The 18388-nt window shown below is 45.6% G+C and overlaps 1 protein-coding gene across 1 annotated transcript; it reads right to left on the bottom strand.

Moving 5' to 3' along the window:
* Positions 1 to 943: 943 nt before the first annotated feature.
* LOC123095964 (COMPASS-like H3K4 histone methylase component WDR5A) lies at positions 944 to 7018 on the bottom strand. The gene is made up of 2 exons (XM_044517530.1): positions 6251 to 7018; positions 944 to 1529 (listed from the first exon to the last, which is right to left on the bottom strand). The coding sequence occupies exons 1-2, from the start codon at positions 6911 to 6913 to the stop codon at positions 1230 to 1232; spliced, it is 963 nt and encodes a 320-aa protein (XP_044373465.1). The 5' UTR covers positions 6914 to 7018; the 3' UTR covers positions 944 to 1229.
* Between the last annotated feature and the right edge of the window lie 11370 nt (positions 7019 to 18388).

Here is an 18388-nt window from a genome sequence, read left to right as displayed (position 1 = left end):
TGGATGACGAGTTGTGGGCAGCAAATGTGATGAACGTGGAAGAATGGGTTGTTTAGGGGATTAAATCAAGAGGAATTGGCCAGAAAGAGAATTGAGATGCGTATAGAATTGCTATCCTCCTGATGTTTGGGTGTGTTTTGTTTATGGTTCCGCGTCTCATGCCAATAATTCCTTCCACTCGTTCTGTACAGTGAGATGACAGGACGATTGGCATGTTTTGCCTATTATTAAGAAGATACGTTTAGCTATGAATACAGCTGAATTTCATTTTACAGTTCAAGATGTTTATATTGCTGCATCATGAAGGACATCTTTTACTAAAGGAAAACGACAACCTCATCTAATTATCTGAAAATGGTCCGTGCTCTATCTTCTTCCTCTACTGGACCATCCAAATCGTTGATGTAAAGACAAAGGCCAGTTGCAAGAGCATTGCAAATCTTCGATTAGATGTGCTTGGGCTTTTTATCAAGGTAAAAATAATTTCAGTTTACAGTTAAAATGTTTATATGGGATGCGTCACGAAGGACAGTTTTTCTTAAGGAAAAACGACAGCATTATCTAGTTATCTGAAAGCGGCCCATGCTCTAGCTTCCTCTAGCTCTATGGACCATCTAACTTGTTGCTGTCAAACCAAAAGTTTGTTGCAACTTGCAAGAAATTGACACCACCTCTCTTTATTGTGTGTGGAGAAAACATTGCCATCATCTAGAAGACGATTCAGCAGATTCACTGGCTAGTTTTCTGCTAAGCCCAAGTCAGCCTAGTGAACTATTCAACATGAAAGCCCACTCATTTTCTCAGCCAACAGGGTATGAACTCTGCTGAACTCCAATGAAGCTATATCCAGGATGGATGATGGCATGATGCCCACAAAGAAAAAGGTTCCCATGATGAAATGGCAACCCAACTTCACATCTCAGGATGGCTAACATCTAAGGACTCAAATGAACTTCAAGCATTGTTTTTTCCAGTTAAACAAAGTTTAAGCATTGCATCTGTCCAGCCTTCCATACAACCATCCCATTAACGGCTCTCTGGAAAAGTTTAATTTCACTACAAATCGCACAGCAGCGAAGAAGGCAACACAAGACGAAAATACACAGCCCAGGAGCATCGCATTCTCCACTGCAGCAATCTATAATTACTCAGGGAGCCAAGTAGCTTACCTGGCTACCATCATCAGTCAGGTCACATGACAACCAAGAAAATAAGCTGGCTTAACCATCTCATTGATCTCCATCCTTTTGAACCCAGACTTTCACCGTCTTGTCGTTGTCAAGCGCTCCTGATGCAATCATGTTCTCCTTAGGGTGGCATGACACAGCAATGACTGTGTCGCTATGCCCTTCCAGTTTCTGCACGATCTTCCTTGACTGAAGATCCCACATGTAGACACACTTGTCTTCAGAGCCACTCACAATGTACTTGCCGTTGGTGATAGAAAATGCTGCCGGAATGCAGTATTTTGTGTTCACATGGCCAGTATACGTCTTCAAAAACTTCCCAGCTGAAAAATTCCAGAGCCTCTGCATTAAATGAACAATATGTGAGCCGTTATCCTGTGATATGTTCATCAAGGTAGGTTGCTAGATACTCACTGAAACAAGACCAGTTGATGTTTTTTTTTTACATATGCCACTACAAACATAGGGGTTATTGTAATATGCTTAATAATCCACCCAAAAACACATTAAAGCTATGACTCGGCAATGAAGTAAAATCATAAGCTATCTGAAATTGTGCAAATATGCATGGAGTGACAAGCATAATAAGGAGCAGGGCAAAATTATCTGGGAACATACACCAGACATGGCAATGCCTACGTTAAAAGGACACTAGTGTGTAAAATAGCTAGAGCATTGTAGTACTCTAAGGATATGAAACTGCTAGAAGAGGACCACGTATAATCAATTGCAGTACAGAAAATGGTCTTCTTAAAGCAGGGATGGTGGCATGGGGCACTCTCCCCTGGGTCTGATTCATATATAATGTAAAAGAATATTAACAGAAAACAGCTTCTTTTAGTTTCTTTTCATCCTGTGGGTGAAAAACATGGTTTATGATCTCCATGCTGTAAAGATATACAAGGTCCTGCTGATTGGCCAGCTCAGCTTTATAGAGAACTGCTTGCAAGAATTGTATGCACGAAGCGGAGATTCTATTGAACAGTCAGGACTGCCACCAGAAATTTTGGCGCCCCTACATATGACTGAAGGGCATAGCATGATAGAAGTCATTTATCAACTCAATGTATTAGGCATAGATGAACCCTGAAAGAAATGAACTTCCACACGGAGAAACCCTCACAACCCAAACATGAGGAACTGCCCTCGACAATCTCACTCAAGATCTTCAAACTCTGGTCAAACACTGGGGATAGTTGTTGCCCCCCCCCCCCCCCCCTCCTCGTCCTCTAACGGCGCAACTTAGTCTGTTAATTTATTTTGACAGAGTGGATTCGGACCGCCACTTTATTTTCTGTTTTTTCTGCTGGGGTCAGGTCTCGCCTAGCAGACTTTAAACCAGCACTTCATTTTCTGTTTTCCTGCTGGGGTCAGGCCTCGCTTAGTGGACTTTAAAACTTATAAGCTAAATGCAACGATACAAGAAAATATTGAACTTTAATGTTAGAAGTAGCTATACATCAGGAAATGATAGGTCAAAATGACAAAAAAAATCAAATTCACGGCAGCTATAGCCTATAAAATGGCAACATGGCTGGGAAGAAAGCATGGAATTAGTTAGATAGTGGATGTACCTACATAACTTTGAGAATGTGGTATCAATAGCAATTAGCAAGCAATCATTTCGAATGTGCAATTACTACCTACCGAAAAAAGTGTTACTACCAGAAAGAGTCAGGGTAACATGTATCTACCAAACCTGCCGTGCCGGTGAACCCGGGTTAAATAACATAGAGAGTCCGTTTGGATTTTGGAAGGGATAAAATAAATTAAATCCTACCACCTCACATCATTTTCCCATTTTGACCTGTGGTATGCAGGTCCCATTGCTGAGAATGGAAAATATCAAAGAACCAACCTCGAGAATGGATTGGATTGAACCCAGAACTCGACACCCCCAAACACTCATTTCTTTTCTTCCACTGTGGTAGTTGTGTGCCTATGGCTATCCTGCAGTTGCTGAAGCATTTATCTTTACTAAAAGAACAAGTTTGGGAGATTTGGATTTCTTAAAAAAAATGCCTTTTGGAAATCCTAGCAAGGGCGGGCCTAGCTCAGTGGTAGAGTCTCTCCACTTGTGCCCCGGAGATCCTGGGTTTGAACCAACCTCCTTGCAAAATTATTATGGAAGGGTAAGGCTGTCTAGAAATTCCCTTCCCCAGACCCCACCTTGTGTGGGAGCTTTCAGCACTGGGTACACCCTTTTTTTCGAAATCTTAGCAAGGGCGGGCCTAGCGCAGTGGTAGAGTCTCTCCACTTGTGCCCCGGAGATCCTGGGTTTGAACCAACCTCCTTGCAAAATTATTATGGAAGGGTAAGGCTGTCTAGAAATTCCCTTCCCCAGACCCCACCTTGTGTGGGAGCTTTCAGCACTGGGTACACCCTTTTTTTCGAAATCTTAGCAAGTTCCAATTTATCTTCAAAACAAGAAAAAACTTGCAGGATAGAACAAGGTACAGTTATTGCTCTATTAATGTCCATCACACATTCTATCACGAATTTTTCAAATTCATGGCAGCTATATAATGGCAACATGGCTGGGAAGGAAGCATTGGAATTAGTTGGATAGTGAAAGTACCTAGATAACTTCGTGAATTTGATATCAATAGCAATTAGCAAGCAAACATTTCGAATGTGCAACTACTACCTACCTAAAACAAGTGTTACTATCAGATATAATCAGGGTAACATATCAAACCTGCCATACAGGTGGACGCTGATTAAGTAACATACAGAGTCCATTTGGATTTTGAGAGGGAAAAATAAATTAAATCCTACTACTACCTAACACCCCTTTCCCATTTTGACCTGTGGTATGCAGGTCCCATTGCCGAGAATGGAAAATATCGAAGAACCAACAAATTGCTAAACAGTGGATCAAACCCACAATCCGACACCCCCAAACACTCATTTGTTTTCTTGCACTGTGGTAGTTGTGTGCCTATGGCTATCGTGCAGTTGCTGAAGCGTTTATCTTTACCAAGAAAACAAGTTTGAGAGATTTGGGTTTCTTAAAAAACGCTTTTCGGAAATCTTAGCAGGGTCCAATTTATTTTCAAAACAAGGAAATTTTGCAGGATAGGACAACGTACAGATATTGCTCTATTAATGTCTATCTCATGTAGGCTTTGCCACTTACATATCCACCCCCACCCCCTCCCCCTGCCTAAAAATAAAATTCCAGCCCATCCTACGCTCATGTCAAGAGTTTAACATAACCCCTAATATAACAATTCCCAAATAATCTTTCTCTTGTCCTTCAATGTATGCACTCATAGCACTACAAGAGAACAGAAGCACCTAACTAGTATTGTGACCAGTGTTTATAAGGCGTCCCACCTTGGACGCTTACGCGGCAAGGCGGCGTCCTGCCCGCTTTAGGCGCTTAGGCATCAGGGCGGTTGGTGTTCGCCTTAGGTCACCTTACCGCCTTATAAACAATGGTTGTGACCTTCAACTCAGCTGTGATTACAGTGATGTCACAAAAATTGACACTGCAGGCTACACAGTCACTGTGCAACGTGATATCAAAGAAAGCGCAAATCTACGCCCAGCACCATGTCACAATCATTGAAGCATCTACAATACTTACCCCTAGGGGATTGTGATCACATCAACTGTGGAAGGAGAGGATGAATTAAAAAGGATTAGTTAACCAAAGTATCTTTTTCTGGGCAAACCACCAAAGTATATTGACGCCCGAAAAAAATATCAATAGCTTCTTATGCTAAAATGGAAAAGACAGTTGGCTATGTGCAATTCCACACATTTAATTACTTCTCAAGAATCATATGACTATACCAGGCAGTTGCAAAACAGAGAACAGGCATACAGCCAAAAGAAACGAAATACTGATTGATGTCCCAGCCATGTCAATTTACTGCAAAAAGACCTAAAAGAATCTTTATCACCAGAACAATCACCACACAATTGTACTTACGCACATCAAAATCAAATCATGAAAGAAAGTTGAATTTCGAGCTTTCTGCATTTCTCAACAGAGATATTCCTACCAAGCTCATTGCCGAATGAAGACAAAACAAACATTACCCTCATTTGTATCATCTCAAGATTGCAGACAACACTACAAAATGATGCAGTTTGTAGAAATTATTAACAAGCCATGCTTTGCTTTTTTTTCCATATTCTAGAGCATAGGAAGAATGGTAACACTAACTCCAACATAATCACAAAATTTCCAACTCTACATAGCATAGTGCAGACCGAACAATATGCAGATCACTCACTCAATCTTCACCATTGCAAAATCACATATTACTGCAAGTTCAAGTTCATGTCATGCTGTGAAGTACAGGAATAGTATGGCGGCGGGTCTAATACCTCCAACCCAAAGAGTACCTTGTTTGGTGGCACCTCACTGGGACTCCCAATTTGCATATTCTCCCAAGGCTAGACTTAATGGAACTGATATAACTTTAAGGGGGAGCATCAGGCTATGGCTGAGATTAACTGAGCTTGCAAGCCTCGTTAAAAGGGGAGCTTAAAAAAAAGGGCAGCCCGGTGCACGTAGCTCCCTCTTGCGCAGGGTCTGGGGAAGGGTCCAACCACTTTGGGTCTTTTGTACGCAGCCATTTCCTACATTTCTGCAAGAGGCTGTTTACAGGACTCGAACCCGTGACCTCATGGTCACAAGGCAACAGATTTACCGATCCACCAAGGCATTAAAAGGGGAGCTTAACATGTAAAAAAAATAACTCCGCGAAGGCAGCACCGACATAACACCGCGAAGGCAGCATCATTTATGGTGCGTGCTCTAGACTAAGTGCCTGCATCAGCCCTACAAACAACCTCAAAGCTCTGAATCCCCTCCTCGTTTCCTCTTGGCACTCTGTCCCTTGTGCCCCCAAAAATGTACTTGTAGTGTTCCATTGCTATTGCAACTACTAATGTTCTTCCTACCTAAGAAATGTCAACTACTGATGTTTAACCTAGCTATGAGAACAATCAAACATTCAATAACAACATAATTGCAATTTCACATATGCTGTGAGCTGGAATGTTCTCTACAATAAGACTATGAGGAGAGATTCTGAATAACTTACCAGGGTGCTATCAAGGGTGGATGCAAGCACGAACTTGCCATTGGGGGAGAACTTGGAGTAGGACACGGGCGGGCTCTCGTCATCGATGAGGGTCTTGACGCAGTGCCCGGTGGCCGCGTCCCAGATGCGGCAGAGCCCGTCGTAGCTTCCCGACACGATCATGGCCCCGTCCCGGTCGAAATCGACGGCGGTGACGGGCTCGGAGTGGGCGGGCAGCACGCGGAGGCTCCGGCCCGACCTGACCTCCCAGACGCGCACCGTCTCGTCGAAGGATCCCGAGGCGAGCACGTTGCCGTGGGGGCTGAAGGCGACGCAGAAGGCGTAGTTGGTGTGGCCGGCCAGGGTCTTGACGAGGCGGGCGCCGCCGCCGGCGCCCAGGTCCCAGATGCGGACGGTGCGGTCGTCGGAGGCGGAGGCGAGGAGGCGGCCGTCGGGGGAGAAGGAGAGATCGGAGACGCCCTCCTCGTGGCCCTCGAGCTCGGCGACGAGGGAGAGGTCCGCCGAGGACCAGACGCGGAGGAGCTTGTCGGCGGAGGCGGAGGCGAGGAGGCGGCCGTCGGGGGAGAACTTGACGGCGGAGACGGCGCGGCGGTGCCCGGCGAGGGTCGCGCGGAGGGCGTAGCCCGGGGAGGCCGGGGTCTCGTCTGCATCCGGCGCCGCCATTGCCGCGAACCAGAAAGAAAAAGGGTTTGGGGTTTTGTAATTTGGGAAGGGGTCGAGAGTTCCTCCCCTTTGGCGACGCTGCGGTGCGGTGGTCTGTTGAGTTGGGGGAACCACGGCGAGGGACGCGTGCCGAATCTCCGGAGTTTTAATGGGCTTTAGACGGCTATATGTACTGGGCTTCAGATTTCTGGTGGTGGTCCTGGAGTTGTCTTTAGCGACTTTAGACGGCCCAATTCATTTGTTTTTACCAACTGCACAGCAGAGCATACATGATACCACTATGTACATATACATGCAGAGCTTTTTTTCCCTCTCGCTAGGGTTCCTCTCTTGGTGTGGACGACCGGCGTAGAGATCATGTTTCCCTGACCTTGATCCTCCATTTCCTCAACTGCTTGGACTGACTAGGGGGCGGTTCTGGATCGCGTTCCGGTCTTGGCGTTGAGTTTCTGGAGATCAAGGGAGACTAAGGGTTTGGGTGGCCCGTGGAATTATTATTATTATTGGTCTAGATTGGAATCATGGAGTCGATCCGTCCGGCTTAGGGAAATCTGATCAGGTCGAGCTAGAGGCAATGATGAAGGAATTGGCTCTTCGGGAGGAGGACCCGGATGACGTCGTCTTTGAGCAAGACGAAGCGCCACCGCCTGAGGCAACATGATGGATAGCAGCAGTGCGGGTGGATGTGGATAAACCCTATGTTGGAACTATCACGGATTCAGCAAAGCTATGACAGTCAAAGAGGTTCTAGACCTCGTTAATAAATTTGCCCCTTTAGTGTTGTGCCTGCTGAAAACTCAGTTATGGAAAACCCAAATAGAAAACTTGCAAGATCTTTTGGTTATGATAATTGTTATATGCTCTCTCAAGTGGTTAGGCAATTCATGAAGAGATTTTCTAGAGCCTTTTATTCGTATATTCTTTTATTGGTAGCTTCCTGGCCGACCTGGAGATCATCTCATCACATGCCCAAGACCCAGTGGGAGCTCACTAGACTAGACCTATTTGTCCCAGATGGATCCCCCACCCTAGCAGACGATGAATAAAAAATGTTGATGCAGTTGTTTCTAGGCCTAAGAACCGAAGGGTGGTGCCGCTATCTGTTGCAATTTTGGCGCATATATCAGTGATCTTCAATGCTTGCTTGTCTAAGTATTCCCAGCTACCTTTGAAGCCTTGGTGTGTAGAGAAGCTCTTGCCCTCGCAGCAGATTTGCAGTTACAACACTACATCATTGCATAGGATTATCAGGAAGTGGCCAGCGCCATCAACAACGGATTCCGCCCTAGCTACCTTACCGCCCTCATGGAGATCAATCAACATATGAGAGACTTTAATGAAGTTTGATTTACACATGAAGATCGGACGTCAAATACGCATGCTCATGATCTAGCTCACAATTATCTTTATGTTATTAATGGACACCATCTGTGGCTCTTGAACTCCCCAGACATTGCTATTCCATTGAATATTAAAGAGAGTAGATTTCCCCTCAAGAAAAAAAACTAGTTGACCCTACTAAAAAAGAAATACTTGTACCAGTTGATTCTAAAAATAAGATTGATCCTTTCAAAAAAATTGATACCAATTTGGGGCAGTAACTTATCGAAGATGTCTCGACTCAAAAAAGAAAAGAAGAAAAACTTATCGTTGTTATCAGGATCCTCCACAATCATCTACTCCCTCCGTTCCATATTACTTGTCGCTGATTTAGTACAAAAGTTGTACTAAATCAGCGACAAGTAATATGGAACGGAGGGAGTACGTCAGTTCCCCTCATATCACGTGGCCTCCGGTCATATCTTCAACAATCAGGGTCTTCCTTTCATGAGGCCTTCATCCACAACCCATTGTGGTTTTCACTGGCAACGTCGAGGAGTTGGCGATGTTTTAGTTTCTCCTATTTTTTCTCATCGCGGTCATGGTCTTCCCTTTTAGTGGCCCAGTGATGAATCAACAGCTTGACGACTTATCTTTTGATGAGTGTCCTTGGTCACGATTCATTCAACGGTATAAGAGCATCTACAGCCGGACTTGGATAATTCGGCCCCTCAAACGTTCGCGGACGCGTCCGGGTGCGTCCGCAGGCATTGACCGTGCACCCCTCAAATATGGTTGGAAAAAGCGCTAGGCATAAGCGAGGCGGTGGGCCTTCGCCTAGCGCCTAGGTGGCGCTTAAGCGACCTAGCCGTAGCCTAGGCGGGCGTAAAATTTTGACTATCTAGGTATCTGTTGAGTATTACAACTGTGTTGATATTAATTCAGAGCATATAGGTGAGTAAAACCCAACTAGTGCCTTTGGAATATGGGCCATTTGGCCTGTCTATGCAATATGGCATGATTTATTGATTGAGTGGATAAATTCTTGCTTGTAGTGCCTAGAGTTTAACTTATGCCCTAGGCGAGGCGTTTGGTCATTGCCTAGCGCCTAAGCGTGCCTAAGCGTCTCCTAGGTGTTGCCTTTTCCAACAGACTGCACCGCACATCCACATACCTCAAATTCTGATCCGCAAATCCATGCAATCCATGCACGTCGATCATACGATACCAATTGTCTGAATTCCAAAGTTCGAAACAAAGCAAAGCATAGCATAGTTCAACAAACCGGACATGCCAAAATGAAATCAATGTCCGAGCGTGACAGATGGCATCGGATCACTGGCCGGACGCCTAATTCGAGTGGAATGCGTCGTGCTCCAGGCAGAATGCGTCCTACTCTGCCTGCATTCGGTGTAACACCCCCAATGTCAAGCTATAGCAATCTCCCCCTAATGGTGCCATGTCATCACCTTTTTGCTAATCCATTTGTCACTTGATCAAAATTCAAATCAAACTCAAATTTAAAATAAAGTAAAAATAATATTTATTCAAACAGCAAAATAAAAATGTTCATTCTATTACAAATAATCAATGAGTAATTGTCATGGTGAAAGTGCCCTAAAGTAATTAAAACAGAGGCCAAAACTTTATTGAAAATGTCTTTTCTAGATAATGAAAATGCAAATTGTTTTTATTAAATCCCCAACACTTTGTGGCAGTGCCAAAAATTACTATATTAATAGTGGGCCAAGTCCTTATTTTATAAAACTCAAATGTTTTTGGTTTTAAAAGAAAACATAGGTTAAATAAAAAGAAACAGAAAAGGAATAAAAAGGAAAGGAAAGGAAACTGAAAAAAGATAAAACCTGGCACTGTGCACTTGAGGCCCAAGTTCACAGCGCCATGCCCAACCCAGACGCCCTCGCTTTCAACCCTAGCCCATCTGCTCGATCCCCATCTCTCTCCCTCGTTGTCTTGAACCCCCACTTCCTCTCGATCCTCCACTTCTCCCGACCGATCCCCTCACTCCCTCGCGTCGGCGCCACCTCGTGCGACCCGCACGGTCGCCGGCCATGGAGGCCCCCGCGCTAGCCCGCCGCTTCACCACCGGCTGCCGCCATCCTCTGCCCCCCCCCCCCCCCCGCTGCTGGCCGCCCCTGCCGCACGCCCCTGCCGTTGGCGCCGCCCGCGCTATGCCTCAACTCCCCCGCGCACATCAGTCTCCTCCTCGACCCGTGCCGAAGCCGTCGTTCCCGCGTCACCCCTCTACCATGGCCTTGATACGTCTCCAACGTATCTATAGTTTTTTATTGTTCCATGCTGTTATATTATCATTCTTTGATGTTTTACAATCATTTTATAGCAACTTTATATCATTTTTGGGACTAACCTTTTGACATAGTGCCTAGTGCCAGTTGTTGTTTTTTGCTTGTTTTTTACTTCCTAGAATATCAATAACAAACAGAGTCCAAACGCACCGAAACTTTTTGGAGAATTTTTTTGGACCAGAAGACACCCAGTGGGCCAAAGATGTGCCAGAGGGGAGGCCCGAGGCGGGCACAACCCACCAGGGCGTCCCAGGAGGCCCAGGCGCGTCCAAGGGGGTTGTGCCCCCCTCGGTGACCTCCCGCACCGGCTCTTTGCCCTATAAATCCCCAAATATTCCAGAAACCCTAGGGGAGTTGACGAAACACAATTCCAGCCGCCGCAAGTTCCAGAACCACAAGATCCAATCTAGACACCATCACGGATGGGTTCATCATCCTCATTGGTGCCTCTCCAATGATACGTGAGTAGTTCACCATAGACCTACGGGTCCGTAGGCAGTAGCTAGATGGCTTCCTCTCTCTCTTTTGATTCTCAATACAATGGTCTCTTGGAGATCTATTTGATGTAACTCTTTTTGCGGTGTTTTTATTGGGATCCGACGAACTTTGAGTTTATGATCATATCTATATCCATGAATATTATTTGAGTCTTCTTTGATCTCTTATATGCATGATTATTTATAGCCTCGTATTTCTTCTTCGAATCTTTGGTTTAGTTAGGCCAACTAGATCGATTTTTCTTACCATGGGAAGAGGTGCTTTGTGATGGATTCGATCCTGCGGTGTTCTTTCCCAGTGACAGAAGGGGCAGCAAGACACGCATGTATCGTTGCTATTAAGGATAACAAGATGGGGGCTATTCGTATATGAATAGATCTCGTCTACATCATGTCATCGTTCTTATTGCATTATTCCGTTTTTCCATGAACTTAATACACTAGATGCATGCTGGATAGCGGTCGATGTGTGGAGTAACAGTAGTAGATGCAGGCAGGAGTTTGTCTACTAATCTTGGACGTTATGCCTATATATTGATCATTGCCTTGGATATTGTCATAATTATTCGATCTTCTATCAATTGCCCAATAGTAATTTGTTTACCCACCGTGTGCTATTTATCGGGAGAAGCAACTAGTGAAATCTACGGCCCCCGGGTCTATTCTTTATCATATTTGCTTTGAGATCTTTTTTTATTTGCTTTTGTTTTCAGATCTATTATTCCAAAAACCCAAAGATACCTTGCTGCACTTTTTTATTACTTATTTTATTTCACGTTTTATTGAGATCTATTTATCCAATCAATACAAATTTTATCCCGTCAACTTGACAATTTATGGCGCCATTACCCGAAGAGGGATTGACAACCCCTCATACGCGTCGGGTTGCAAGTATTTGTTCTTTGTGTGCATGTACCATTTACATAGTGTTGCTTGGTTCGCCTACTGGATTGATACCTTGGTTTTACAACTGAGGGAAATATCTATTGTAGTTATACTGCTTAATCCCTTCCTCTTTGGGGAAATACCGACGCAGTTTCAAGCGACATCAAAAGGAATTTCTGGCGCCGTTGCCGGGGAGACATGATACGTCTCCAACGTATCTATAATTATTTATTATTTCATGCCGTTATATTGTCATTCTTGGATGTTTTACAATCATTTTATAGCAACTTTATGTCATTTTTTGGGACTAACCTATTGACATAGTGCTCAGTGCCAGTTGCTGTTTTTTGCTTGTTTTTTACTTCGCAGAAAATCAATACCAAAAAGAGTCCAAACGCAGCGAAACTTTTTTGAGAATTTTTCTGGACCAGAAGACACCTGATGGGCCAAAGAAGTACCAGAGGGGGGCTCCGAGGGGAGCACAACCCACCAGGGTGCGCCCAGGAGCCTAGGCGCGCCCAAGTGGGTTGTGCCCACTGATAACCCACAAGTATAGGGGATCGCAACAATTTTCGAGGGTAGAGTATTCAACCCAAATTTATTGATTCGACGCAAGGGGAGCCAAAGAATATTCTCAAGTATTAGCAGCTAAGTTTTCAATTCAACCACACCTGAAAGACTTAATATCTGCAGCAAAATATTTAGTAGCAAAGTAGTATGGAAGTAGCGGTAACGGTGGCAAAAGTAACAGTAGCAGTTTTGTAGCAATCGTAACAGTGGTAACGGAAAAGTAACAGAGCAAAGATCAATATGAAACGAGCTCGTAGGCAATGGATGAATGATGGATAATTATGTCGGATGGCATTCATTATGCAACAGTTATAACATAGGGTGACACGGAACTAGCTTCAGTTCATCAATATAATGTAGGCATGTATTCCGAATATAGTCATACGTGCTTATGGAAAAGAACTTGCATGACATCTTTTGTCCTACCCTCCCGTGGCAGCAGGGTCCTACTGGAAACTAAGGGATATTAAGGCCTCATTTTAATAGAGTACCGGACCAAAGCATTAGCACTTAGTGAATACATGAACTCCTCAAACTACAGTCATCACCGGGACTGGTCCCGACTATTGTCACTTCGGGGTTGCCGGATCATAACACGTAGTAGGTAACTATTGACTTGCAAGATAGGATCAAGAACACAAATGTATTCATGAAAACATAATAGGTTCAGATCTGAAATCATGGCACTCGGGCCCTAGTCACAAGCATTAAGCATAGCAAAGTCATAGCAACATCAATCTTAGAACATAGTGGATACTAGGGATCAAACCCTAACAAAACTAACTCGATTACATGGTAAATCTCATCCAACCCATCACGGTACAGCAAGCCTATGATGGAATTACTCACGCACAGCGGTGAGCATCATGGAATTGGTGATGGAGGATGGTTGATGATGACGATGGCGACGGATTCCCCTCTCCGGAGCCCCGAACGGACTCCAGATCTGCCCTCCCGAGGAAAAACAGGGCTTGGTGGCGGCTCCGTATCGTAAAACACGATGAATCCTTCTCTCTAATTTTTTTCTTCCCGAACGTGAGTATATGGAGTTAGAGTTGAGGTCGGTGGAGGTCCAGGGGGCCCACAAGGACGGCTGGCGCGCCCCCACCCTTGTGGCCAGGGTGTGGCTCCCCTTCACTTGATTCTTTCACCAATATTTTTTATTAATTCCAAAAATCATCTCCATAAAGTTTCAGGTCATTCCGAGAACTTTTATTTCTGCACAAAAATAACACCATGGCAATTCTGCTAAAAACAGCGTCAGTCCGGGTTAGTTCCATTCAAAGAATGCAAGTTAGAGTTCAAAACAAGGGCAAAAGAGTTTGGAAAAGTAGATACGATGGAGACGTATCAACTCCTCAAGCTTAACCCATTGCTTGTCCTCAAGCAATTCAGTTGACAAACTAAAAGTGATAAAGAAAAACTTTTACAAACTCTGTTTGATCTTGTTGTTGCAAATATGTAAAGCCAGCATTCAAGTTTTCAGCAAAGATTATGAACTAACCATATTCACAATAACATTTAGGTCTCACATTTACTCACATCAATGGCATAATCAACTAGCGAGCAATAATAATAAATCTCGGATGACAACACTTTTTCAAAACAATCATGATATGATATAACAAGATGGTATCTCGCTAGCCCTTTCTGAGACCGCAAAACATAAATGCAGAGCACCCCTGAAGATCAAGGACTGACTAGACATTGTAATTCATGGTAAAAGAGATCCGGTCACAGTCATACTCAATATAAATTAATAACAATGCATACAAATGACAGTGGTGCTCTCTAACTGGTGTTTTTTATAAGAGGATGATGACTCAGCAATAAAAGTAAATAGATAGGCCCTTCACAAAGGGAAGCAGGGATTTGCAGAGGTGCGAGAGCTCGAGTTTTGAAAACAGAGATAAATAATATTTTGAGCGGTATGCTTTCATTGTCAACATAACAACCAAGAGATCTCGGTATCTTCCATGCTACATACATTATAGGCGGTTCCCAAACAGAATGGTAAAGTTTATACCCCCCACCACCAACAAGCACACTCCACGGCTGGTCCGAAACAACGGGTACCGTCCAACTAACAACAGTCCTGGGGGAGTTTTGTTTGCAATTATTTTGATTTGATTTGAGCATGGGACTGGGCATCCCGGTACCATCCATTTTCTCGTAAATGATGAGCGGAGTCCACTCATCGTGAGAATAACCCACCTAGAATGGAAGATATTGACAACCCTAGTTGGTACATGAGCAATTCGAGCATACAAAACAGATTATCATTTGAAGGTTTAGAGTTTGGCACTTGCAAATTTACTTGGAACGGCAGGTAAATACCGCATATAGGAAGGTATGGTGGACTCATATGGAACAACTTTGGGGTTTATGGAAGTGGATGTAACAAACAGTATTCCCGCTTAGTACAAGTGAAGGCTAGAAAAAGACTGGGAAGCGACCAACTAGAGAGCGACAACAGTCATAAGCATGCATTGAGATTAACCAACATTGAATGCAAGCATGAGTAGGATATAAATCACCATGAACATAAATATCATAGAGGCTATGTTGATTTTGTTTCAACAACATGCGTGAACATGTGCCAAGTCAAGTGTGACGCCCCCGATTTGACCATACACTAATCATACACGCAAATGTGTACGATCAAGATCAAGGACTCACGGGAAGATATCACAACACAACTCTAGACACAAATTAAAATAATACAAGCTTTATATTACAAGCCAGGGGCCTCGAGGGCTCGAATACATAAGCTCGAAAACACAAGAGTCAGCGGAAGCAACAATATCTGAGTACAGACATAAGTTAGACAAGTTTGCCTTAAGAAGGCCAGCACAAAAGCATCTACGATCGAAAAGGCAAGGCCTCCTGCCTGGGAGCCTCCTAACTACTCCTGGTCGTCGGCGGTCTCCACATAGTAGTAGGCATCGACGGTGGCATCTAGCTCCTGGGCTCCGACATCTGGTTGCATCAACTGGAAAGAAGAAGAAAGGGGGAAAAGGGGGAGCAAAGCAACTGTGAGTACTCATACAAAGTACTCGCAAGCAAGGATCTACACTACATATGCAACATTATCAAAGGAAGGCTGTATATGTGGACTGGGCTGCAGAAATGTCAGAATAGAGGGGAGAACCTAGTCCCATCGAAGACTAGCATCTTCTGGAAACCACCATCTTGCAGCAACAGGAGGAAGTAGAGTGGCATAAAGTAAAGTAGTAGTAGTGTTATCAACCTCGGCCAGAGATCCTTTCTCGACTCCCTGCGAGAAAGCAATCCCAGAGCCATACTATCCAGTTATCATCACAAACCATTACTCATCACAAGTATCCAGTTCTAGTTGTATCGATCGGGATACAACTCCAAGTGTCCGTTACCGTGGGACAGGCTATCGATAGATGTTTTCTTCCCTGCAGGGGTGCACCAACTTACCCACCACGCTCGATTAACTCCAGCCGGACACACTTTCCTGGGTCATGCCCGGCCTCGGCCAAACAATACGCCGCAACCCGACCTAGGCTTAATAGAGAGGTCATGCACGCCGGACTAAACCTATGCCCCCAGGGGTCATGGGCCATCGCCCCGGGAACTCCTGCACGTTCCGTGGGTGGCCGGTGAGCAGACCTAGCTACCTCCTTAAAAAAGGCGGGAGCTTACCAGTCCAACCCGGCGCGCGCCGCTCAGTCGCTGACGTCTATTAAGCTTCGGCTGATGCATACGACGCAGAACGCCCATACTTTGCCCACGTGATGGTTAGTGCTATCAGGCCAGAGGCCCCTCAGATCAAATATCCAAATTGTAGTGGATTAGGAACGCGCGGTAACAAGCAGAGACTCACGAAAGATGTGACCCCGTTGCCCCGTCTCGAGGACTTGCGGCAAGGGCTAGGAATGCCTGTCCACGCCTCGTAATTATCTCGAGGGCACCCTCCAGGTCAACCCGTCTCCACATCACTCGCAAATATGCTCGCGCGGGTACCCCTCAGGGCCGACCCGTCTTTAGTAACAGGGTTTAGTGTAAAGTCATAGTAACCATACTAACCATGTGTCTAACACCAAGGGGAAAACCCGAGGAATCACCCCCGGTGAATTCCACTCGATGTAATCATCAAGGTGAACGTAAGAGGAACCACCCCCGAGGTTCACACTTGAGGGGTTGCACGACAGAGTCGTATCGGAAGTGGTTAAGGCAGAATCACCCTCGATGACCACGACCAAACAGCTACACTACAGGGTTAACATCAGAAGTGTTGTAGAGGTCTCACCCTCGGCACTCGATAGTAACCCAGCAGTGTCGAGCAACTAAGGGGAAAGTGATGTGCGGTGCCGGGGCCTGGTCTTCGATCCCGTTGATCGTGTCTTTGAACATAAAGCAGGGCAACTAGGACAAGGTGGGGGTCACTAATGGATCACTAACCAACCTATACTAAGCAGTTTTGGATAAGTAGGTACGGTACAATGAGCAGGTAACAAAAGTAGGCTATGCATCAGAATAGGAGCAAACAATAACACTAGCAAAATCTAATGCAAGCATGAGAGAATGGAATGGGCAATATCGGGATGATCAAAGGGGGGGGCTTGCCTGGTTGCTCTGGCAAGGAGGGGTCGTCGTAGTCGATCACCGGGGCATCATTGGCCTCGGGGTCTTCCGGAGAGAAGAGGGGGAAGAAACAGTAAATATAAGCAAACATATGCAACGCTAAGCATGACATGACGATAAGCAGAACTAGGGTCGACCTAACGTAGTACTACACGTTGCAGACGGAGGGGATAAACATCCGAGGATGAATTCCCGACGTTAGGTGGATTCCGAACAAAGGAAAAGAGGGGGAAAGTTCCAAGTTCAGCATGCTAGGGGCATGTGACAGATGAACGGACCACGTATTCGGATTCGTTGGATTTTTCTGAGCAACTTTCTTGTATAAAGTTTTCCCATCCGAGCTACGGTTAATTTTCTATTAATTTTCAAATATTTAAAGCATATTCTGAAATTATTTAAATTAACAGAAAAGGAAATAAGACGTCAGCATTACGTGGGGATGACGTCAGCAGTCAACAGACTCGCTGACCAGGGTCAAACCTGCCATGTGGGGCCGGTGGGACCCACGTGTCATGGTCAGAGGGCTTAACTAAGTTTAACTAAGACTAAACATGGTTAATTAGCACCTGGACCCCACCTGTCAGTGTCTTAACTGAATAACTAATTAATTTTAATTATAAAACTGGTTTAGTTAAATTAATTATGCGGTGGGGCCCGCATGTCAGTGGGCCAGAGTGCCCAGTCAGCAGTTGACCGAAGTCAACAGGTCAGCCGGGCCCACGGGTCAGCGACCCAGGGGGTGGCCCCGGCCGGCCAGGTCAGCGGTGGTGCCGGAGCTAGCTCCGGCGACCAAATCCGCGGCGGAGGGTGCGGCCGTGCATCGGGAATCGCCGTCCTGCGGGCCAAAAATGTGCGCGGGCGGGCGTGTTCGAATGGGGAGAGCCCGCCGCATCCTATGGGGGCACTGGTAGGAGCTGAGGCCGCCGGAGTTGGCGCCGGCGTTGAGCAGAGGCCGCGGTTGGCTTCGGGCCTCAACAAGGACGGCTCTAGGGAGTACGGCGAGCGGCGCCGAGGGGCTCGTTGGCCTCCTAGGAAGCTCAGGAGCGCGGTGTGCATTGCGGGCGCGAGCGGGGCTAGCGATGGCTGCGGCGGCGCCATAAATGGCGGCGGCGAGCTCGCGGTTGAGCGGCGAGGCGAACCTCGGGCAACAAAGCAAAAGGGGAAACGAAGGGAAACGGACGGCTGCTCACAGCGGTGACGGGGAGCTGCTCGGGGAGGCGTGGGACGCAGTGACGGCGACGGAGTCGACGTCGAACTCTGGC

The sequence above is a fragment of the Triticum aestivum genome, chromosome 4D, assembly GCF_018294505.1.
Source record: "Triticum aestivum cultivar Chinese Spring chromosome 4D, IWGSC CS RefSeq v2.1, whole genome shotgun sequence".
Classification (NCBI taxonomy): domain Eukaryota; kingdom Viridiplantae; phylum Streptophyta; class Magnoliopsida; order Poales; family Poaceae; genus Triticum; species Triticum aestivum.
This window is presented reverse-complemented; position numbering and strand designations above follow the sequence as displayed.

Bases quoted from the DNA above. Each gene is read 5' to 3' on its own strand.
- LOC123095964 (XM_044517530.1), bottom strand. From the start codon at position 6,913: ATGGCGGCGCCGGATGCAGACGAGACCCCGGCCTCCCCGGGCTACGCC. The intron at 1,530-6,250 runs GTAAGTTATTCA...CATTTAATGCAG, and splicing joins CCACCCTTGATAGCACCCTG to AGGCTCTGGAATTTTTCAGC.